This window comes from Melanotaenia boesemani, chromosome 5, assembly GCF_017639745.1.
Source record: "Melanotaenia boesemani isolate fMelBoe1 chromosome 5, fMelBoe1.pri, whole genome shotgun sequence".
Lineage (NCBI taxonomy): Eukaryota > Metazoa > Chordata > Actinopteri > Atheriniformes > Melanotaeniidae > Melanotaenia > Melanotaenia boesemani.
Genome location: NC_055686.1, coordinates 34,854,235 through 34,879,018, shown reverse-complemented (window position 1 = coordinate 34,879,018; position 24,784 = coordinate 34,854,235). Strand labels below are relative to the sequence as shown.

Here is a 24,784-nt window from a genome sequence, read left to right as displayed (position 1 = left end):
ACCATGAGTACAGTTAAAATAGTTTAATAATGCAGCTCCTTCCTGTTGACAGCCCTGTACAACATGAATAGATGTGTAGTATAAAGTTTGATAAATATCAGCCAAACACCAATAAACATTTGATCCCATTTGATGATTTACAATTTATTATATGTGCATATACAGTATATAATGGCAGGGTTTCACTACTCACTTCTTTAATACTACTACTACTACTACTACTACTACTACTACTACTAATAATAATAATAATAATAATAATAATCTCTCAGTGATATTTCCTCTTTTTTTCCCACAAGGAAATGTGGTTGTTTACTGTTATGTAAAACAAGGCTGTGCTTTTTTTTCACATTAATAATTTATAACTGAATTTGTTTATATTTGCCTAACAGTGATGGTAAATGTCTACACTGGACAGTAGAGCCCAGAGAGCTGCAACACGATGGACAAGATGCTGCTCCGTGTCTTGTATTTCTCAGGTCAGTAGATTATTTCATATTTAAGATATTGAAATTGTTTGTGTCACGCTGTGTATTTAGTAAAGAATGGGTGTTTATCTCACAGAGTGGTTCATCCTCTGCACCTGCCTCCCCCGTCAGTACCACTATGTGGGTCAGCCTTTGAACTGGACTGAAGCTCAGACCAACTGCAGAAAGACATACACAGACCTGGCCACAGTTACAAACATTGAAGAAGTTATCCAACTCTTATCTACCACTAACACATCTGCAGCCTGGATTGGTCTGTATAGTGAAATCGACTGGAAGTGGTCTGATGGGTTTAATGGGAATGGGTCTGAGTACAGGAACTGGCATACTTTTTCTTATCAACCTGATTTTGTGTCTGCTGTGCAGTTCTGTGTTTGTATTGGAGATGGTGGAGAATGGTGGGATGATGATTGCTCAATTACCTACCCGTTTTTCTGTAACAGAGGTAAAGAAAATAAGCACATACAATGTTCCTACTTTGAAACATTAACCTCAACGGTTGAACCCTCTCCACTCTGAAACTGCAGGAACACAAATGGATCCTCAATTTGTTCTAGTAAATGAAAGAAAGACCTGGTCCGACGCTCAGAGGTACTGCAGGGAGAACTTTACAGACCTGGTCACTATAAGGAACAACACAGAGAATCAGAGGGTTCAGAGCTTGGTGCCTGGTGGAGACTGTGCATGGATTGGTCTGTACAGAGATGCAAATTTTTACTGGTCTGACCGGAGCAGCTTCTCCTTCAGCAACTGGGATCGTATTACAAATGTAATTGGCTCAATGAAAGTCATATGTGGTGTCACTAACCTATACATTTTAGGAAGCTGGGGGTTTTTGTCCTGTGATACAAGAATACCATTCGTCTGCCAAAGCCTTCCTCCAGTGGGTGAGTGGCATACTGACAAACAGTGCTTTTATCAAATGAATTTTAACATGGATGTTAAAAATGCATTTATGGAGATATTTATGTAAGTTAAGAACATGTTATTTTAGTCAAATAATAAGTAAAAGTAAAATATTAAAGACTACTGCGAATTTCAGGTTGCTTTTTTCTCTATTTCTACTCATTTAGTTATAGGTGATAACGTTTTTTAAAACTCAAGGTATAAAATTTGATTGATCAGTAAAGAGAAAACCAAACTCCAGAAACACAGAAAATTGTTGTAATGAATCTTATTTGCACACATTACCAGGTCAACACATGTATCTTTGTAATAAAACTCTTGATTTGTGAGCATTTCCTTATCAAAAAGCATGTATCATAAGCTAAATGCCACAGCTAATGTTTTGCTCTCTTTCCCACCGTTTGTCCAAGCTGCAGTAAAGAAGCAGGTTGTGAAGCTGAGGCTGAGCCTGAAGGATTCCTCTGTTGATCTGAACAACCAAAGTGTGAAAGCAAACCTCCTGAAAAAGGTAAGTGTCCAAAGTCCATCTGGTTTAATAATTTAAAAGTTTGCATGTGTTTGGCTATGTCGGCCAGATCTGCTGGCGTTTAAAAGAATGTAAATAAAAATAATTATAATAAAAAAAAAACTTTACAGATTACATTTTAACAAATGTGTCCTCTTTCTAAATGGTGTCTCAACTGCAAACCATCAGGTCTAGCAATTATAAATAATAAAACAAATTCCTTGTATCAATGTAACTGTAATGTCAGAGAAGGCTTTTACTTGTCTGTTGACTTAAATTAATAAATGACATTTTTAAGCTTTTGTTTCATAAAAAAAAAACTTCTACAACTTCTTAGAAAATGTGTGGTGTTGTAATGCGTATCAAAGTGTTAATATTACAGTACTGCTGTCACCATGGCAAAAGAGGAAGAATATATATATATATATATATATATATATATATATATATATATATATATATATATATATATATATATATATATATAAGGGCTGGGCACATTTTTTTTTTTTTGCTCACTGGCTTTGATGACAGAAACATGGCGTCCCTGTCTCGCTTCCCTGCTGCAGGGGTGCATCAGGAAAGAGCAGGTTTATTAAAATGAAGAGACGTTTTCTGTCTGGAACTTATGAAAAGAAGAACAAGAACCGACGTTTCTCTTCGTCTGTCAAAACCCATGCAGATGGCAGAACATTACCACCATTTTTGGATAGGAAACTGCTCCCAAAAATGAGAAACTTTTATTTATTTATTTATTTAATTTTTTAATAAATGCGGTTTTAATTTAGGCAAAACAGCAAAGATAAGACATGTTTTCTGACTTTTACTAACGTAAAGCATAAATCGGGTCTTCTTCTTCCTCTGGTTTGTTGAATCTTGGTCATATTGAGATGAAACTTCCAGCTGTGGAATCAGTGAGCTTTCAGTAGAGGAGTCGTTTGTTTGTGTTCATGGGGAGACATCATCTGTGTTTACATATGTTTTTGGACTTTGTGTACCTGGTCTTTTTATTATTGTTGTCTTAACTGTGTTTGTTGGTGATAGAAATGGTTTTGCTGAGCTGGTAGCTGAGATTCTGGACTTTCTGTGGATACCACACATGTTTATATATTACATCTACAGACCTGACACTACACCCAGAAACGAGATGTTAACCCCTTAACTCCCGGTAGTGGAGGCTGCAGGTGCAGAGGTGGTAAGCTAAACAGTCAAGCTAAGAATGAAAGGTTAGAGAAATTATAGGCCAGAAATCTGGATAATGAAGCACTGAAGGAGCATGGATGGAAGTTATTGTGCATATTGTGAATATTTCTCTCTCCTCACCATCTAGAAGCTGTGAGATTCTAATCCTGCTTTCAGTCTGTTCACCTGATGCTGATATTCATCACATATTGTTCCTTCTGTGTTTAGAAGGAAGCAGCTTCACAGCTTTAAATTCATCTTGCTGACTTTTCACCTTTTAGTTAGTAAATCCTGAACATTTCATCCTTCTTTTTCCCTTCAGCCAGCTAAATAAAACTCGTTAAAAGCTGCAAATGTTATGAAACTTTTCAAAAAGGCAACTTCATATATATTTTATTAATAAAGAGCCACCATTGTTATTTTTGAAGAACCACATTTTAATTTCCATTTTTAGATCTTAAAATAAAGAAAAACATAAAACCTTTATATAAAAAAAAGAGGACAGACAGACTTTCTTCTAAGGGATGTAGATATTTGTGGAAAATTATGTAAAGTAAAAAAAAAAAGTCTGATTGCATTGGTTTTCTTTATATACTGTAGGCCGTCTTTTAAAGGAAAGAGACATTTTGTGCATAACAATGTGATTAATGGCAACATATCATGCGATTGATCACGATGAAAAATTTCAGTCATTGCCCAGCACTAATATATGACATATTTAATATATAATCTATATTTTATATTTGTGTGTATATATATATATACATATATATATATATATATATATATATATATATATATATATATATATATATATATATATATATATATATATATATATATATGTATATATATATTTGTCTATATATAGTATATGACAGAAGTGAGCACACCCCTTGCATTTTTGCAAATATTTCATTATATCGTTTCATAGAACAACATTATAGAAATGAAACTTTGATATACAGGACACCAAACTATAAAAACTAAACTTTGATATTCTGAAGACGTGTCATTTTGCTCCCACGGACATAAATGGTGACAGCTTGCAGCTTGTTCTCGACACATCAGACGTGGTGTGGTTAACACAGAAAAGGCATGAAGCTGTGTTTTTGCCATATACTGTATATAAAAGATGGGAGGAGCCTCCATGACATTACTCGTAGGTTTCTGAAGAGCAAAAGTGATGTTCATTGGGAGGTTCCCACCATCGCCATCTTGGCAACGTCACGCGTGTCATCATTCCCGGAAAATACAAAAATGGGCAAAGTGGCGGAGCTGAGTGGGGGACTGTGACCGTGGGGGTGGATGACTGATGTCAATCAAACTCTGAGCCTCCTGTAGCTAAGAGCTAACTCTAAGGTGAGCTAACCGGCTAACGAAGATAGGTTGGCTAAAGCTAAGGTGCACTGTTAGTTGGCTAAAAACCGCGTTTGTGCTACACTCTCCCTTCTTACTGCGGATTTTGGACACATGCCAATCAAATAGGACATGCCCCAAATTATGCTGAATTTCAAGATTAAATAACATCCAAATGGATGAGTTGGAAAAAAATTCATCCCCTCACAGTTGTCATGAAGGCAAACTTGACCTATTAATCCTAAAATGGTTTTTGTACCAGGCTTTAAACCTGTTTATTTCTGCTGTGAAGCTGACCTTTCTAACATGGGAGTCTATGGGGATTTGGTCTGTGTTGGAGCCAGCCCCTAGCAGATGAGGGGTGAACTGCAATTTTTTGCACTTCCACATAGGCTTCACATTTCACCACCGGAGGTTGCCACTAGGTTTTTGCTGATGCGCGGTTGAACGGATAACTTTAACAGTTGATCGAGGTGGTTAAAAAAAAAAAAAAAAAAAAAAGAAAGAAAATTAAGACATAATACTTTGTATATGAAGACACAAACACCACTGCGAGCGCCACCCCGCCCTGCCACGTACAAAGTATCACCGAGTCAATTGTTCATTGCACATAAAAAAAAGAAACCTTACCCACCCATTAATCCTGTGGAATTGACCAGATATGAATAAATTATGCTGTAGTTCTTGTGGGCTCGAGAATGAAAACAAAGTTCTTGCTTCTTGTGAAGAGCGTAACAAGCTTTAGTGTGGGTTGTTTTACTTTAAGTCACATGCAAAATGTGTCTGCTCTTCTCTTTTTAACAGGTGTTAAAATTGTGTAACATTAATTTAATGAGAGTTCATTGAAGCTAACCATACAGTCTTCCCAGGGTTAGGTCAGATTCTTTCAGAGATGTTGACCTTTAAGTAGGTGATGATAATTGTACCTCAGAGCATCTCTGATATAGTTACCTGGGGATGTGACACATGTAATGGGGAGCAGTGGAGTCCCAGTGATACATTTTCTCTCCTCCACAGGTAAATCCAACCATACAAACGTAGTTAAATCTTATATCACATATGTGCTTCTCTTCTCTTGGCTTCAGGAGAAACTGGAGGCGAGTGGAATGACTGGAGTCACTTTAAAGTGGAAAGAACAGCCGGATGGGAACGTTTTCCACAAGGAGCGATAAAACTCCAAGGAGAAGAATAGAAAGAAGAATGAACTCTGACAGAGTTGGACCCAGTTTTTTTTTATTTGTGCTTATCTGGAGAAGCTTATGTCATCTACTAAAACTCACAGCTCCACATTATTCTGTAATTCATACTCAATCATAACATAAATAAATCCTGCACACCCTCAAGTAAGTTTATTTTTTTAAAGATACTTTATTTATCCTCTGAGGGAAATGATCATTTTATGGTGTTTTTTTTTTATTGGAAACAGTTCATATTTTAAATTTATATTTATTTCTATATTTTATCTCATTCTTTTTAGTAGTACAGATAATTTTATTCTGATATAATTTTACAATATTTCTCATTACTTCAATTATGAATAAAACAAACCTTAAAATAGATCTTCCTGGCAGTGATTTATTACAGAATACAGACTGACCTTTTCTAATTTAGACACAATTAATATTGAGATACTCTTCCCTGAGCCGCCACCTTACCATGGTGGAGGAGTTTGCGTGTCCTAGTGATCCTAGTGGCTATGTTGTCAGGGGCTTTATGCCCCTGGTACCCCATGGTTACCCATGACAAACAGGTATAGATATAGTTGGACCCACCTCAATGCACGGCTTGGGCTCTGGAACCACTATCCTTGAGATGGGCTGGACCCTCTTCCATTCTAAAGTTGCTCCCGGTGAGAGGCGCCAAGAGAGAGGCGGAGCTGTCAATCAATCAATCAATCAATCAATCAATCAATCAATCAATAAATCAATCAGTCTTTATTTATAAAAAAATGCCCCCCCCCCCCCCCCCCACACACACACAACCCCCTCCCTCCCCGCATCCACATACACATACACACACATATACATGCACATATTAAAAGACTAATGTGAGGTTGAGCACAGATGAGCCAGGTAAGGAAACACTATCACAGGGAGCCATCTGCACCGGGAGCCGCCCACAGGCCACGACCGCCAGGACACCGACCCAGGGCACACGGCCAAGAGAGAGGCAGAGGAGCCACCCAACCAGACCGAAAGAACCCGCAGGACAGAGGACAGCAGCCACAGCCGATGAAAGCCCCCGGTGCAGAGAGCCCCCTCCGAGGAAACACTGGAGAAATAACTTAAAAATAATATAAATAGAATAAAAGCATAGAATAAATAAAAATGGGTTAACATAGAAAGATAAATAGGCTAAGGGAATAGAATAAATAATAATAAAATGAATAAATATTAAGTAAAAGCTAAATTAAAAAGGTAGGTCTTGAGCCTGCTCTTAAAAATATTAACGTTCTCTGCAGCCCTGAGCTCCTCTGGCAGGCTGTTCCACAGATGATGACCATACCACTGGAAAGCTGCCTCTCCGTGAGTATGTGTCCTGACTTTAGGTACAGTCAGGAGGCCGGTACCGGAAGACCTCAGGGGCCGCGAGGGTTCATAAGGTAAAAGCTAATCTGAAAGATAAGGAGGCCCAAGACCATCAATACATTTAAAAACCAGTAAGAGAACCTTAAAATCGATCCTGAAACACACAGGGAGCCAATGCAGTGATTCTAAAATCAACTAATTACCACCTGGTGGTCAGTTGGCTTAGATGGTGGGGGAGAATGCCGAACAGGCCTGGCAGACCCAAGTGTGTTGTGAGGGTCAGCTGGGAACGTATGGCGGAGTCCCCTGTCAGAAAGAGTTTCAACTTCCATCTCCGGCAGAGCATCAACCATGTCCCAGGTGAGGAGGGGGACATTGAGTTCGAGTGGGCTGTGTTCCGTGCCTCTATTGTTGAGGCGGGCAGCTGCAGCTGTGGCCGCAAAGTTGTCGGTGGTAACCCCCAAACTTGTTGGTGGACACCAGCAGTAAGGGATGCCGTAAAGCTGGAGAAGGAGTCCTATTGGTCCTTTTTGGACTGTGGGACTCCAGAGGCAGCTGATGGGTATCGGCAGGCTAAGCGGAGTGCAGCTTCAGCGGTCGCCTATGGAATGGAAGTTTGGAGAGGCCATAGAGAATGACTTCCGGAAGGCTTTGAGGAAATTCTGGTCTACCAGCCTGTGGCTCAGGAGGGGAAAGCAGTGCTCCATGAACACTGTGCACAGTGGGGAATAGGGCTGCTGACCTCGACTTGGGACGTCGTAAGGCGGTGGAGGGAATACTTCGAAGAGACCCTCTCAATCCCACCAACACGTCTTCCAATGAGGGAGCAGAGTCTGGGGTAGCTGGTGTTGGCTCTCCCATCTCTGGCGCTGAAGTAGCTGAAGTGGTTAAAAAGCTCCTCAGTGGCAGGGCCCCAGGGGTGGATGAAGTCAGCCCAGAGTTCCTTAAGGCTGTAGGGCTGTCTTGGCTGACATGCCTTTGCGGCATTGCGTGGACAATGGGGACAGTTCCCCTTGTGATGGGAACTGCCCCCCTCTTCAGAAAGGGTGACCGGAGGGTGGGCTACTATAGGGGATCACACTCCTCAGCCTCCCTGGTAAAGTCTATTCAGGGGTGCTGAATAGTCGAACCTCGAATTGGGGAGGAGCAGTGTGGTTTTCGTCCCGGTTGTGGAGCAGTGGACCAACTCTACACTCTCTTCAGGGTCTTGGAGGGGTATGGGAGTTCGCTTAACCAGTCTACAGGTGCTTTGTGGACTGGGAGAAGAGTTCAACAGTGTCCCCCGGGGATTCCTGTGGGGGATACTCCAGGAGTATGGAGTGGCGGACCCCCTTATACGAGCTGTCCGGTCCCCATACGACCGGTGTCAGAGCTTGGTCCGCATCACTGGCAGTAAATCAGAATAGTGTCCGGTGAGGGTTGGACTCTGCCAAGGCTGCCATTTGTCACCGATTCTGTTCATAACTTTTATGGATAGATTTTCTTAGGTGCAGCCAAGGTGTTGAGGGGATGCGGTTTGGAGGCCTCAGGATTGGGTCTCTGCGGTCTGGGTCTTTGCGGATGATGTGGTTCTTATGGCTTCATCGGGCCGTGATCTTCAGCTCTAACTGGAGCGATTTGCAGCCGAGTGTGAAGCAGCTGGGATGAGAATCAGCACCTACACATCCGAGACCATGGTCCTCAGCTGGAAAAGGGTGGAGTGCCTTCTCCAGGTTCGGCAATGAGGTCCTGCCCCAAGTGGAGGAGTTCACATATCTTGTCGTTACGTCTAGAAAAACGACAGCAGACAACACAGCCAATAGATAGGAGATCAGACAGAGATAAGTCTCCTATAACACCCCAAAAAATCGCTGGATTTGTCGCTACTCCTGCTTTAACAAAGAGTAAAATATAGTGACAGTCACTAAGTTGGCTGCATTAGGGTGCAATGGGGGCAGGTCTACTTGCTCAGATTCACCATCGGAAGTGGCAGAAGTGTGCTGTCTTTAGGAACATGTGAATTAGTTTGTTTTTTTGTTCAAAGCCAAAATCAACATTCTTTATATTGTACGCCCACACTCTGCTTTGCTCTCCAAACATTTCCTTGTTCACTCTATCAGCTGAGCACCTCAGAGCGACACTTTGCCGTGTTAAACGTCATCGGCCTGGAACCGTGTGATCATGCAATATCACAATATTACATTTTCTACTAGTGTCAAAAACTATACCGGTATCACTGTGAACAATATGATATTGCCCACCTCTGTTTGTAGTGCTCCCTTGAGAAATGTTTTCATTATGTAGATGCTGCAAAGGACTCAGAAACTCACGTATCAAACATGATACGTTTGGTTTTATCATGAAAATGAATGAAATGAAAAATGAATGAAAAATACTTTATTAATCCCTTTGCAGGGAAATTCATGTTTTCAGTACAACCCATCCAAGACTAGACAAAACAACATATGATGACACAAACAGAACAGGCATACTGACGGAGCAGCCATTTCTACAGCGCTCCTTGTCTTAGATATAGGTGAAAGGTAACATTAGGGGAGTAAGATGTAGCTGGAGAGGATAAAAAAAAAGGCATCTCCACACTGGGCCTAAGGGCCCATTATTGAGATACAAAAAACACTCCTCAGTACATACAGAACATAACTCAGACAATCACAACATCAGAAACACGTGGCGGGGGGGGGGGGGAGGGGGGGTCTCCCATCGCAGCAAGTGCAGACGCAGCTGCATTCTCAGAGAGCGTCCAATGAACCCACTGCCCGGGAGTGGAGGGAGGTGGAAGGACAGCAAGGCAGTGAATAACGGGGAGGTGTATCTGTAGTGGTGTACTTGAGTGTGGTGCATGTGTGTGCGTAGAAGTGAGCATATGAACTTTGCCCCAGTTCTCCCTCACAGTCTCTGCCACCTGATGATAGTGGGGCATCCTTGAGGGCTGATCCAGGTTGAAGTCCATCGCCCGTGAAGAGGGTGAGGGGAGGGTGGGGGACTGAGCGTCCATCAACAAAACATTCCAGGGAGCTTTCAGGCAGCCATCAAGGCCAGCACAGGGAGCCAAATTTGATAACAGCATTTGTTTTGGTTCAGGCCAGAGCTGTTTCGTCTGCCTTAAGTCTCTCAGTGGTCCCACTGGCGACTCCCAATCATCCGAATTTTGGGTCAATTTCCATCCAGCCGAGCTGACAACTTCTCCAAGTTGGTGACCATCTCACGTACAAGCCCAGAAAGCGCAACCAGTTTGCCATCCAGAACTGGAATAGCCTCCAGTTTACGATTCAGCTCCTGTACCGCCACAGCCTGATTGTTCGTAGCTCGGCACACACCAGCACAGAAATCCGGCAGCTTGCCAGTGACTGCCGACAGTGTCCGAATTTTGCGATATGCCAGGAAACCGCCCGCTCCAAACAGCAGAAACCCAGTTATCATGAAACCGAATGTATAGATGTCCTCAGCGTCCTCGACAGAAAGAATCGACAGACACATGACTTTCCACGCTCCCCAGGAATCCATCACATATCCAGCTGAAAACGTTCCGCCAGGGCAAGCAGGCTCCCCCACGCCTGTTTTCCGGTTCGAATAAATTTGGTCGATTGCATTTAGGGACCAGCTGATCAAATCCATATCCAAGATTTAGTTTTTGGAAGGAAATGCAGAGAGAGGCTCAGAGATGACAGGACAGTAGCATCATGTTGAGGAAGATGAAAAAACACAACCAGATGTACAAGTTATGGGAGTGATTTATTTCAGGATGCAGGTCCAGTGTATTATGCTTCCTGAAGAGGACACAATTGTTTTTAATAGCCAAAATCAAGAGTTCAAACAAACCAGCAGAAAGAGATAAAAACAACAAAACAAAACCAAAAACAAAGGAAAGCAGCGTGGTACAAGTCACACGGTCAGTGTCATCATCTGTGAAACTCCTTAACCTTAACATCAGAATATCACAATCCCCCAAAAATTCCTCTGTTGAAGGGTGTGTTGACACAATGACGACACAGCACTACAAAACTAAGAACAAGTTGAGCATGAGCACAATATGTACAAAAGTTGAATAAAGTTGTAAACCAGAATGAATGAATGCAATCCAACCAAAGAATGGTCCTGATGGTCTCTAAGGCCTTTCATCCAGAGACTAGTTTTGCAGAACTGTTCGGCTGCCGTCTGGTACTTGGCAACGGCAACTTTTTTTTTTTTTTTTTTTTTTTACATCATTAGTGCAATCAAACAAACAAAAAGACTTCAGCAAAAGGCAACAGAAACACTAACCAGTGTTTACACATACTGGCAAAAACCTGACATGTGTATCAAAAATATCCATATATATATATAGTCATTGCTGTATACAGTAGCTGTGAGTGTCTCTGTAGGACAATGAAATTATTTCCAGTTAACATGAAGACTGTGATAAATGAGACCGAAACAGGAAAAAAGATACATGTGAAACAGTGAAGATTAAACTGGTGAAACTCGTGTATCACTCCAGAAAGAAGAAGAAGAAAAAAAACAAAAACAATACCACTGTTTTGGTAGCCATGTAAAACACTCACACACGTCAACAGGAAATATGTACAAAGTTGAATTAACTGCTCATATTTACACATTTACATACAAAGCAAACTTTTAAAGGAGACACGATTCCACTGCGGGCTTTTGCCTAATATAGGCTGATACAGAAAACATGGGCTACGCCTTCTCTCCATGACGGCAGCCTTTGTCTCCTGAGGACAGAGTCCACTCTCACCCAGAAACTGTGAGGAGGAGGAGGAGGAGCAGAAAGGGAAGTTGTGTTTTTAGACGTAACCGTACATGGCGACTGGTGGTGTCACTGGGCAGATTGACGATCTGCTGCTTCAGGCACCATGGGACAGATGGAGGTGGCACTGATTTAAACATTTTACACCAATCTACTGAAAATGGGTCATTAAAACAAAACAAAACAAACAAAAAAATCAAGGATGGATTGGGATTATGGAGAAAATGAACAAAGATGTGTGTACATACAGTGTCTTAGAAGCGGAGAATGGAAATTTAAGAAAGTGCAACACCGCCCTTGTGTTTGCATGCATATTCTCATCATATGCATATTCACGAGGGTTTTTCTTATATTGTACATTCCATTAAGATTATTATTGCCTTTAAAGAGAGAGAGGTTGAGCGATCATTTAGGGAAGAAAAGGAAAAAAACAATAAAACAAAAAATAAAAACTCACTTGTCTTTAGTTTACTTCTCTATCTTAGTGCAGTCCACATCTAGTGCTCAGAAACACGTCTTTGGCTGCAGCTAGCTTGAGTAGCCGCTGGTTTAGACGGTTCAGCTCTCCCTGGCTGATTCTAGGAGTGTTAAGTGGCAGAATGTTTGTGCACATAATGTTATTTTTCTTACAGACACAGATAAGCCATCAAGACACCAATTAACATCAGTGTTGGTGGTGTGGTGGGAAGAGAGAGAGAGAGAGAGAGTAAGGACCTTGCCGTGATGTTAAGTACAAATCACACAAAGTTGAGGGGTTGAGGAGGCCATGGAGTGGAGGTGAAGTGTCCAAGGGAGAGGAGAGGGTGGGGACAGAAAAAAAAAAAAAAAGAGGAGGAAGAAGGCAGAGTCCCTGTGCTCATTAGCTGGCTCGGCTAGGCTGGGCTAGCTCATCAGCGTTGCCATGGCAGCCATCAGCTGGTCAGGTAACTGTGTAGTTCTCTGGAGTTGATGCTCAGGACCACACCTGAGTGGTTGCCTTCAGACAGGTGAAGATTAGAAACAGACAAGCAAATGAGAAATGAGCTGACGATAATACTGACATGCCGATGTTCGCTCATGCTAAAGCTGTCCTGTGAAGTTTTCTCATCAAAATGGCTCAAATAAAAACAAAACTCTGACTTTGCAGACTCATGAATGGACAGCCAATTCATAACTGATGTATAATGTTTACAAAAGGTCAGTAAAATAATCTAATGAGCAAATCCAAACAACTAAAACCAACGCAGTGGGTGGAACAAACATCTTCTGGCAGGTTTATGATGGTAAAATGCATAAAATGAAAAATAAAGTCAGTTTGGATTTGCTCTTCTGATAAAAGTTTCAAGAAAGAATTGTATTAAAACATGCACAAAGCACCTTAGCTTAATTTTCATGCAAAATTAAACAAAAAAAAGAGCAAGTTTACTAAAACTGTTGGTCACACTGAGATGTAGTGGCAGGTTAAAGAGCTCCTCCATTCTTGAATCAAACCCAATCAGACATAAACTTTGACTTCAAACCATTCTTAGTTCTGTGATTATGACAGAAGTGTGTGTGGTTGTATTCAGAATAGGGGTACAAGTCATAAGTTTGGTCACAATATAATATTATATTGATTCAAAGGACAACATTTTTATGATAGTTGATATCACAAATTCTGTCATGATATAATTTGGATTTGACTGAATTTAGTAACCAGCTGTTGCGATGAGAAGATTTCACCTTTGGATAATTTCATTTTCATCTAATTAGAATAGAAAATTGGGTTGTTAGACCATAGCAAATGTAAACAATTCCACCTGTTCTTTCTAACATGTCTCACAAATGTTTACTGTACTGATGTTTGATTTAATTATTTAAATTAGGATTCAACTATTTATTTAATACTATTTATTTATTTACTAAGTCATGTTTACATGTTCCATTACAAATGCTCACAAGACAAATGTGAAATAATGAGATAAAGTAAAAACGCTTGGGCCTCCTTATAGATGCTGCTTGTATACTTGTTTATCTTACCTATCACACCCCATTTCACACCTACTCTTGTGAGTGTTGCCATGACATCACCACAAAGCTTTGGTCTGTTTATAGATGAGTTGCTCAGAATAAAAACACCTACTAAGTCGTTTAAGTGGTTCTGGATACTCGGTGTGTTGAGTAGTTTTGAGCACTTCTGGTATGGGATGAGCCAGAACTTGTGTCCATAGATAGGGATGACATGGCTGACAGGTAGTCATTCACACTGATGAATATCTTAAAAATCACCATTTTATTTGTCAGGGAGATGTGAGCCCCCTCACACACTTGTCTTATGTGATGTAAGAGAATGTTCAGTGGATTTTTTTTCTTTTTAAAAAATAGATTGTAAAAAATTTGTGAGGAATTGTCGCTTTTATTGTTTGTCTTGTGAGCATTTCTCTGTGCATCCAAGTATTCAGATTAAAAATCTGATCACAATAAAAATGCTTCATGTAAACATACCAATCAGATAATTTCGATCTGATCACACTTACTCGGATCAAAACTTCATTCCAATCGAGACGGATAGGTTTAGCTGATAGTTGTTCCGATGGATGTACATAAAAACACATTCCAAAAGTGTAAGTAGAAATTATCTTTACTGCGTGTGCCTTTTGTGTCAGCTGTACTTCAGTCTAAAGTAATCCTACAGTATAAGTTACAGCTTGTGTTGCATTGTTCGTTTTAAAAAAGAAAGAAAAATCTTACGTTAGTGGAAGACAGTTACAGTGTTTGTTTACATCACTGTTTCTTCTACTGCTTCTTCCAGAAATCAGACAATTCTGCATGTCAACATGATTGATTCTTTATGCGATGCATGTGAACAGACAGTCAGGCTCATGTAAACAGTACAGGTCTGATCAGAACTGCAACCTGATTGAAGAAATTTTGCACATCGCTGCTGTCGGGCGCAAACCTTCTATGTCCAAAACTATTATTTTTCAAGAAATGAATAAAACTGTAAAACTGTTTTTTGTAATAGTGGACATAATGTCATCAAACTTGGTATTGTGTTTTACATCATATATCTTTGGTTATATTTTTGTAAAACTACAGACAGTTAAAAAGGGTGACCAATAGTACTGATTTATGAAGGGGGGGAAAAAAAAAAAAAATCACGAATTTTGGACATAGGAGGTTTGTGCCCGACAGCAACGATATGCAAACATGACTACTGGAACTATGCATCAGTGTTGGTCAATGCATTGTTAGACCCCTTACTGAGAATATATGAATCCATAACCAAAAAGAAGTGATAGCAGTCTCTTTTACCCCTCCACTACATCCCTGAGCGTTTCATGGCCATCATTAGCATCATAACTGTATCATATGTTTTGACACTGTCATTTAATAATGCATGTATTTTAAACTTAGTGCCAGCTGTGAAGCTCTTTATCAGCTATTAAGGCACACTGATTGTTGATGTTTCATGTTTTGACGTATTTGAACAGGTTTAACTGTGGTGATGACCATAAAACACCCTGTGACCAGAGCTGGAGCTCAGACATCTTTACCAGTGATATAATAAAAAAGAAAAGAGTAAGGTCCTCCAGTACCTTGGTGTGTGTTAGCTGCTGGTGTTAGTGGCTTGGGTTTTAGTAGCAGTGGTTAGTGGTAGTCCTTATAAGGGATCGGAAGGCGGGGCTACCTCCTGCGTTACCTAGAGTCTGCGAGTCCAGGTCGTCGTCGATGAACTCCTCGCCTTGGATGATGTGCTGCGTGTCTTCGCTGTGATTTACGGGGCTGGTCATCTCCTGCTCCTTCTCATTGTGCATCTGGGCGTAGACGTTGCGGCTTCCAGGAAGCTTTCTGAAAAACAGTGGGGGATAGGCATCCTCAGTCCTAAGCCAAGGACTGTGGGATTTGTTGTTTTCATGAGATGGGGCTGTGGTTTGGAACTGCATGTTTTAATTCAAGTGACTTTTCAGTGAGTATTTGTGTTTGGGACTCAGGGGGTGCTGTTGGTGAGATGCTGGTGTAAATAAAAGAAAGCATGCAGTTAAACACAGTATCATACACAGGCAATAAACACAGGATTTTCATGCAAACTAAAAGGGTTAGGGCATAACACACAATACACAATAACAATTAGTTAATCTTTTGATTAAGAGGTAATATTGAGTTAACTAGCAAGTTGGAATGCTGGTAAATTTTGATTCATGACTAATCAAAATTCAAAAGAAAAAATCACATGTCAACAAAATGTTGTCTAAAGAGATTGAATAAAAGGATAGTTGTTTTGTCTTTGAACCTCAATTAAATATCAGATTGATGTCAATAAATTTAGTACACATATTCAGAATCCACAAATCTGTATTCAAAATTTGTAAGAAGAAAAGAAAAAACAAACTCTTCATGCTTTACAAAGGGCATACATGGATTTTTATTTTATGTATATATATATACATTAATAATTACTGAGTAGCTCGTTCTGAAAGAGCAGTTTCCCCTTGACCATCACCTGATGCACACTCAGGATGGGGAACTCAAGATGATCTATTGGTTTCCTTAGCCAGACAACTTTTTATGAACTGGCATTATGTGGACACACACATTGGACTAATTTGATTTTTTATTAGTTTGATTCAGTTCAATTAAACTTGATTTTAAATAATCTGAAAGTACAATTCAGTACAGGTACAATAGTCCAGTTCAGTGTACCTTGGATGTGAACTGGAACCATATGAAAAAACTAAAATAATCTCAAATGCATTTATGTTCCCCACAGGATAAATTTGATACTTTGAGGAATACTTTCAAGTCCAACTTTAATGTATCCAGTACTGAAACAAAACATTATTTTCAGTGCTAATCAAAGCACGCTAGCATGCTAACACACCAAACCTTGATATCAAACACATTTAATCCTGTTTCATAACAGTTAGCATTTAAACATTATAATTGTGTGCATAATAGCAAACTAATATTAGCAAAAGCTCCTTGAGTGCAGCCTTAAAGTTGTTAACATCACTAACTTCAGCTGGCAAGCTTCACAGTTGAAAGTGTAAAAAAATAATTTGCATGTTTCACTGATAAAGGTATATTGCTATCCACATTACCAACTCTTGTTTCTAAGGTTTTAACACACGTGCATAACTATTTAAAATCATGGAAGTAAGCATGCAAAACTTGCAATTGTGTACATATTAGCATGCTACTGTTAGCAAAAGTCCAGTGCTGCCTTACAACTGATAATGCAGCTGAAGATTAATTTTAGCTGAGGTTCACAGTAAAATTAGTAGAAAATAATACAAGCAACTAACATTTCTGATAATGCTAAATGAGTGGGCTGTTGACTACATTGCCTACTCTTACCTATTATGTTTTGCACACTGTAGAACTAATTTAACTTATAAAGTCAATATGCAAGCACTTGCCAGCGTGCAAATGTTAGCATGCTAATGTTGATCATGCTAATTTTGGCTGTGAAGATATTTTTTAGAATATGAAGGGTACAAATGAAATAAAACTACTACATAAGCCTCCAGTTTAAAATGATTTCATTTACACTTTATTAATCATCGAAGGGAAACTATGACGTAATTGTGATTGTAAAGATGGTCTAGTGCTTTAGGTTTTTCATTAACAATAAGAAGCCTGCTGTATCGTCATATTTTAGTAATAGGATACAAAATTGTTTATGTAGAGTCTAAGAACTGAATCATACCCTAGTAAAACATAAAAGAATGGCATCATCATGCCAGTGATGGATGCCAGTGTAATTTATGTGGGCTGACATACATACAGTATTTCTTTAACAAGTTATAGCTCACCTTTTGAACTTGTAAAGGATGAAGGAGCCGGTGGCAATTATGCTGATTAGGAAAATGACAGCGAGAGCCCAAACACCCGGACCTCCAGCTGCTCCATGGTAGCCTGCAGTGGTAGCAGAAAACACAATATCAGTGTATCAGTGAAGAGTGCATCTTATTAGATTCAGAATAAGAGATAAAATTTAAAAGCAGAAATATAAGGATAGAAGTTACAAAAATAAAAACTAAAGATGCCAAAAACAATTGAAACTAAAGTTTTTCTAGAATCATCTCTCCACAGAGAAGCAACACCATTCTGAACACAGTGAAGAGTAATCAGGTAAAAAAAGTAGAGTGTGGCATGGACAGGAGAAGATTTTGATTTGTTGGGAAACCAGGAAAAGGAAGGACGCAGGGATTAAATTTGACAGTAAAGTGATGAAGTTTAATGCTTTCAAATGGAAAGCTGTATGTATAATGTTGGTGAACGCACCATTTTCTGTTGTTGAAGGTGATGAGTCATTAGCAATTAGACCTATTCATTGGAAATAAATCAATAGCATGCAGTTACCATTTAAATATTTAATGACAGTTTTAAAAAGCTGACCATACTGGAGCATTTCAGCATACCTGCATTTGGGTCAGCTAGCATCAGCAACACTCGCTGACCGCCTCGGACCATGAAGCTGACGTTTTTGTCATTGAAAGCCTGCACGATGGCTGGAATATGCTAAGAATGAGAAAGAAATATACATTTTTGTATTTTTCTATATATTTGATAGAAAACTGTGGAAAAACTGTGATTCAGCCTTAACATTCTCATTGCTGTGTACAGATTTGTGGATCTGTTTTACCTTATCTACAAAGACACTCCTCTTGTCTGGTTTGCTGTCCAGTGGGAGGACATATAGGTCTGCAGGGGTGGGAAGGCCTGGTTTCACCACAGTTACCAGAGACTCCAGAGGTATGCCTGTGATCTGAGGTTGTGGGGTTAGAATAAGTTTAATGTTTTTGCATTTACAATTAATGTGTAGTGCAAACCAGGTCACTAATACAGTAATCCCAAACCCAGAATAATCACCCAACCATGAGGATTCTCAGTGATAAGTCTTTTCAGTCTCTTTTCAGTTTCTTATATTCTTATTAGCAACTTAATAAAATAAAACAAAACCTGGATAAGCCCAGTGTGTAATGTTTTTTTGTCTAGCACATTTACCAGTGAAATAAACAGCAATATTGAGATGGGTGAACACTGGGGAAAGTTTAACAGCTAAAATGTGTGAGCAAAAAGGAGCTTGAAGACTCAAATGGACAACGCACATGAAAACTAAACTATTTAAATTTTTCACTTGGATTTTCACTTTGCTTGATAAGGAAATATAATATAAGGTGTTTCTCTCTTGTAAGCAGTCTTTGTCTGCTAAATGACAGTACTAAAATGATGAGTCATATTTTCCTTCTTTAGCCATGCTAGTAGCATGCTGTTTCTGTCGGGTGCTTTTTATTTTGAGATTAGAAGCAGCAAATAAAATATAATTTAAATTTTGTGTCCCCACCATGATAAACTGAAAGAATGCTGGTTGTTTCGGCCCAACACTGTTATCAGGTCACAATCTATTTGTTTAATTCAGATGCTAATAGTGAACTTACTGAAGCCAGGGGTGCAACTACCAATTCTGTGTGGGGTATGCACACACTCACTCACCCCAAAACAAAACAAAAACAAACAAACAAACAAACAAAAAAAAAAAAGATTCACAAAATTTTGAAACAGTTTACAGTTCATCATTTATTAATCAACAAAATCGCATACATACTAAAAACTGGGACTGCTGATGACAAAGGTCAATGTTACCACTAAATAGTTAAACGTCATGCCTCTACACTCACCCATTTGTCAAGAATGACGTCAAATGAAATAGACCGTGCTTACACTGTTTTCGATAGAGATCACTGCTGACTAGCGAGTGATCATTGCTCACACAAGAACAAAGGTATGTTTTGATAAGTTTCAGTTTACTAAAGGATCTCTCTGCATATGTGACAGTCAGAGGCATGGTCAGGAATACTCTAAAGGCTGCTGTCAAGTCGGGGAACACCAAATCAAGATTTTCCAGTATAAGGTAATGTAACATCTCAAGAGATTTATAACCTTTCAGTAGAAGGCTTGCTAGGTATATTTCTTGAATGATATCCCTGGAAACATCACAGGCAGCCAGAGCATATCTGGTAATCAATCAATCAATCAATCAATCTTTATTTATAGAGCACTTTTCATACAGGAATGCAGCACAAGTGCTTTCCATGGTTAAAACAATCCCCCCCCCCCCCCACCGCCTTGCCCACCGGCCACGACCGCCAGGACACCGACCCCAGGCACAACGGCCAATTGAGAGCAGAGGAGCCACCCAACTAGGCCGAAAGAACCCGCAGGACAGAGCCGCAGCAGCCACCGCCTATGAAAGCCCCCGGTGCAGAGAGCCCCCATCCGAGGAAACACTGGGAAAATAAACCTAAAAATAATATAAATAGAATAAAAGCATAAAATAAATAAAAATGGGTTAACATAGAAAAATAAATAGGCTAGGGGAATAAATAAATAAAAATAAAATGAATAAATATTAAGTAAAAGCTAAATTCAAAAGGTGGGTCTTGAGTCTGCTCTTAAAAACATTAACATTCTCTGCAGCCCTGAGTTCCTCCGGCAGGCTGTTCCACAGACGAGGACCATACCACTGGAAAAGCTGCTCTCCATGAGTATGTGTCCTGACTTTAGGTACAGTCAAGAGGCCAGTACCAGAAGACCCAGGGGTCACGAGGGTTCATAAGGTAAAAGCAAATCTGAAAGATAAGAAGGCCCAAGACCATTAAGACATTTAAAAAACAATAAGAGAACCTTAAAATTGATCCTGAAACACACGGGGAGGCCAATGCAGTGATTCTAAAACAGGTGTAATGTGGGCCCGCCCTCTGGTCTTCGTCAAGCACACGAGCAGCTGAGTTCTGTAGGAGCTTGTAGAGGTGCAGTACTCTTTTTGGAAGACCAGAGAGCAGGGCATTACAGTAGTCAATATGACTGGTGATAAAAGCATGCATCAGCATCTCCGTGTTGGCCCGAGAAAAGAATGGGACGGACTCTGGCTATGTTTTTTTATGTAATAAAATCCTATTTTAGTAACATGTTTTAATATGTGGAATAAAACCAAGCTCAGAGTCAAAAATACGCCCCAGGTTTTTTTTACTTGTGATGAGGGGTTTATGCGGATGCCTGTAATTTAGCTAAGAGTTTCTCTCTCTGAGCCTCAGGACCAATGACTAAAACTTCAGTTTTGTCCTGGTTAAGCTGTAAAAAGTTTTTCTGCCATCCAGGATTTGATATCTAAAATACAGTTGAAAGGGCATCCATTGGTCTCGTGTCATCAGGAGACATGGAGATGTACAGCTGAGTATCATCAGCATAACTGTGGAAGTTTACTCCATGCCTCCTGATGACACTGCCAAGAGGGAGCATATACAAATTAAAAAGAACAGGGCCTAAAACTGACCCTTGAGGCACACCACATGCCATTTTATGGATCTTAGAAGAGCATGTATCCAAACTTACCATGTAAGTTCTGTCTGTGAGATAGGAAGTGAACCAGTTGTGAACAGCACCAGAGAGGCCCACCGGGTGTTTCAGTCTGTTTAAAGAATAGTGTGGTCTACTGTGTCAAATGCTGCGCTAAGATCCAGTAGCACCAAGACTGAGAGGTTCTGTGAGTCACGGTTAATCCTAAAATCATTTAAAACCTTCAGGAGAGCAGTCTCTGTGCTGTGGTTCACCCTAAATCCAGACTGATATATCTCAAGGATATTTCTACTATTTAAAAAATCATTAAGCTGAATAAAAACCAGTTTTTCTAAAATTTGACTTAAAAATGGTAAGTTGGATACAGGTCTATAGTTATTAAAATCATTACAATCCAAATTGCTCTTCTTCAGAAGAGGCCTCACCACCACCGTTTTAAAGGCTGCAGGGAAGACGCCCATCTGAAGAGAGCAATTTATCATGCATCAAAGCTCGCCTTTAAAAAATCCATAAAATGATTTAAAAAGTGAAGTGGGAATTGGGTCTAACAGACATGTGGTGGGTTTTACTGTGGAGAAAACTTTATCGAGGATCTCAGCATTAACCAGGACAAAACTGTCCAGTGTCTCCTCAGGTAAAAGCAAGCACTCAGATGTGTTCATGTTCTGGTTGGATAAAATACCACATCTGATGGCACTGATTTTACCTCTGAAGTGGTCTGCAAACTGCTCACAGAGAGAGTCCGTGGGGTTCGCTGGGAGCTATTAAAATCAGGGTTACATAGGTGATCGATGGTGGAAAAAAGAACCTTGGGATTATTTTTATTGTTACTGATTATTTTTGCGAAGTACATGTTTCTTGAGTTCCTTAGTGCGTTATTGTAAATTTTAAGTTGCTCACAAAATATCTGATAATTTATTGTCATTTTATTTTTCCTCCATCTCCTTTCTGCCGCCCTGCAATTTCTTTTGAGTTTTTTAACCTCCTCATTCCTCCAGGGAGATATAAGTTTTGGGTATATCTTTTTTGTAGTGAGTGGAGCAACAGAGTCGAGGCTTGTCTTCAGTTTACTGTTAAAATGTTCAACAATAAAATCACAGGGTGCAGGTAAAATCACAGGAGGACATTTATCTAAAACCTTGATAAAATTTGCAGCCACTTCAGAGGTTAGATAGCGCTTCCTCACAGTTCGCACCGAGGTCTCCCGCTGAATAAAACCGGTGATGTTAAAAAACACACAGTAGTGGTCAGAGACAGCCAAGTCAACAACAGAGGACACACTGGCAGAAAGGCCATAGGTAATGACCAAGTCCAGTGTGTGTCCTCTGTTGTGAGTCGGCTGCGTGACATGTTGCGTAAAATCCATATAGTTAAGAATGTTTAAAAATTCTTTTGAAACAGGGTCTAAAGCAGGGGTGCCCAAGTTCGGTCCTCGAGATCTACCATCCTGCAACTTTTAGATGCAACCCTTCTCCAACACGCTTGAATCAGAGGTCATCTGCATGTCATTCAGCTCTGCAGAGGCCTGGTAACGAGCCAGTCATTTGATTCAGGTGTGTTGGAGAAGGGTTGCATCTAAAAGTTGCAGGATGGTAGATCTCGAGGACCGGATTTGGGCACCCCTGGTCTAAAGGATTATTTATGTGCAGGTTAAAATCACCGGTTAAAATTATCATGTTGTACGTTGTGTGTATGATTGATAAAAATTCTGAAAACTCATTAATAAAAGCAGCACATTTTTGTGGTGGTCTATAAACGGTGACACATAAAATTGGAGGGCTGCTAAAAACAATGGCATGATATTCAAAAGTGGTAAAATTAGCGAATAAAATCTGTTTGGTGGTGAGAGTGTTATTGGTTAATGATGCTGTGCCACCACCTTTCCTACCAGTTCTTATAGAAAAAGAAAGTTAAAATTTGGCGGGGAGGCCTCAGCTAGAACAACAGGTGCATCCACACCCAACCATGTTTCAGTTAAAAACAAACAGTTAGTGTTGTCTAAAATCTGGTCATTGACAATAAAAGACTTATTTAACAGAGAGCGTATATTTAAAAGTGCCATGTTGAGTGTGACTGGTGACATTTGAACTGAAGAGGCAGGTACTGGTTGACATTTTGGGAGAGGCCTGAGATTATTGATGTTTACGGTATGATATGGTTTGTGGAGGTGTGGTTGCTCTCTGAATGTGATAATGACATGAATTGATGAACTGTGTGGAGGAATGTTAGGTCCAAGTCCAGTATTGCGAGCTTTGCTGTTAAAAGTGGAACTGAGTAAGTAGGAGCTGGGACCAGGGGGGCATCAATCCGTGACGGACAGGTCAGCAGGTGCAGTGGGTTTGGTGTGATGAGTGGGCTGGGTGCAGTGGTGCTGTACACCAAATGCCAAATTGGCGGACAGAAGACGGCAGCCCCGCGAGTTGAGGGGAAGCCCGTCAGCCCCAAAAAGATGCCTCCGCTCCCAGAAAGCATCAAAGTTGTTAATAAAACCCAGGCTGTGGGAACTACAGGCGGAGGAGAGCCAGGTGTTGAGGCTGAGCAACCTGCTGAAGCAGCCTATCCCTCTGCCGCAAGTGGGGTGGGGCCAGAAATAAAAACATTTACCTGATACTGTCCAAGCAACCCGAAAAGATGGAGGAAATCCAGCTTTAACAGCTCGGACCGCTGTCTGCGGATATCGTTGGTGCCGACGTGGATTATGATCCTGTTGGCCTGCGGCTAGGACCTCAGGATGCCCGGGATTCGTCGGCGATGTCCATAACAGTGGCTCCTGGGAACGACAGGGTGAGCGCCCCCCTCATCCGCACGTTCCTCACGATGGAATCCCCAATAATGAGCGTGGAGTGAGGAGGATCCGCCGGGGGGCAAGGGGGACCGGTGGTTCGCCCATCCATGACGTCCACGTCATGGCGCCGGGGTTGTGATCTGGACGGCGATGAAACAGCCGAATCGCGGGGGCAGTTGTCCGGCAGGTGAGAGTTGGTCCGCGGCTGCTCCATGGGCCTGCTTCTCCGTGGAGCCGGAGTAAAGTGCAGCTCCCTACGGCGAGTTCTGACAGCAGCGTGGGACTGCCCGTCACGGCTCCGGGAGCAGGATGGTAGCGACCCCGGTGACACAGCAGGATGGTGAGGGCCAGCGGCCAGAGGAGGAAAATCCACAAGATCCAGGACGTTGAACTTGTTCTCCAGGGATACGCCGTCAGTGAGGGGAGAGCATGAGAGACGGCTCGCCCGGTCCCTTCTGCAGCCGTTGCGGGTCCCGACCTCGGTCCACGGCTCTGGCTGGAGTGGAGTGGAGCTGACCGGAACTCTGGATCTAGCCCCAAGTTGGAACCAGCGGTTCTCGCCAATGACAGGAGTTGTGTCTGTTGTGTTTGTGTGCCTGGATGGACTATTGGTGGGAGCCCGGGACACATCACCTGGATAGGGCGCTGTGTTGGCTAGCTGAGCACTAGTAGCCGCGGCTTTAGTTTGGCCGAGGAGGATTGTATTCAGTTCGTGTTCAGCCTCCTGGATTTGGTAAAGAGCAGAAATTTTCTGTTCCAGCTCGATCACCTTCTGGCTCAGGTTGATGCAACTTTCACAACTGGATGTCGAGGTAAGTGGAGCCATGACTCACCGGTAGCCAGGAAGCTTCCCTGTTGTGTGTCGGTGGCGGTGAGGACCCAGTTGCAGGCGGATCAGGCAGGATCTGCACGCACTCAAGCCTCCTCTGATTTCTGGTTAAAACTGTTCTTTATAAAACCAGA

At 41.0% G+C, this 24,784-nt stretch overlaps 1 protein-coding gene and 1 long non-coding RNA gene across 6 annotated transcripts; one reads left to right on the top strand and one right to left on the bottom strand.

The window, feature by feature from the left end:
- The first annotated feature begins 402 nt into the window (after positions 1-402).
- On the top strand, positions 403-5,818 carry LOC121639553 (aggrecan core protein-like). Of its 4 annotated transcripts, none has more exons than XM_041984877.1 (5): positions 403-479; positions 565-933; positions 1,016-1,375; positions 1,811-1,902; positions 5,526-5,818. In XM_041984877.1, the coding sequence occupies exons 1-5, from the start codon at positions 443-445 to the stop codon at positions 5,610-5,612; spliced, it is 945 nt and encodes a 314-aa protein (XP_041840811.1). In that variant the 5' UTR covers positions 403-442; the 3' UTR covers positions 5,613-5,818. The 4 variants fall into 4 exon arrangements, with proteins under 4 accessions (XP_041840811.1, XP_041840810.1, XP_041840809.1 ...); XM_041984876.1 differs by having other exon boundaries at positions 5,520-5,818; XM_041984875.1 differs by having other exon boundaries at positions 1,805-1,902.
- Positions 5,819-10,681: 4,863 nt separating this feature from the next.
- On the bottom strand, positions 10,682-18,122 carry LOC121639586. Of its 2 annotated transcripts, XR_006010210.1 has the most exons (5): positions 18,099-18,122; positions 17,962-18,003; positions 17,490-17,592; positions 15,273-15,525; positions 10,682-12,691 (listed from the first exon to the last, which is right to left on the bottom strand). It is a non-coding gene; the product is annotated as an uncharacterized LOC121639586 (long non-coding RNA). The 2 variants fall into 2 exon arrangements; XR_006010211.1 differs by lacking the exon at positions 17,962-18,003.
- Between the last annotated feature and the right edge of the window lie 6,662 nt (positions 18,123-24,784).

What these genes read in the sequence shown, in the direction of transcription:
- LOC121639553 (XM_041984874.1), top strand. Translation starts at nt 443, where the DNA reads ATGGACAAGATGCTGCTCCGTGTCTTGTATTTCTCAG. An exon ending in CCGTGTCTTGTATTTCTCAG is followed by an intron (nt 480 to 564) that starts GTCAGTAGATTA and finishes TTTATCTCACAG; the next exon opens with AGTGGTTCATCCTCTGCACC. An exon ending in AAGCAAACCTCCTGAAAAAG is followed by an intron (nt 1,903 to 5,519) that starts GTAAGTGTCCAA and finishes CTCTTCTCTTGG; the next exon opens with CTTCAGGAGAAACTGGAGGC.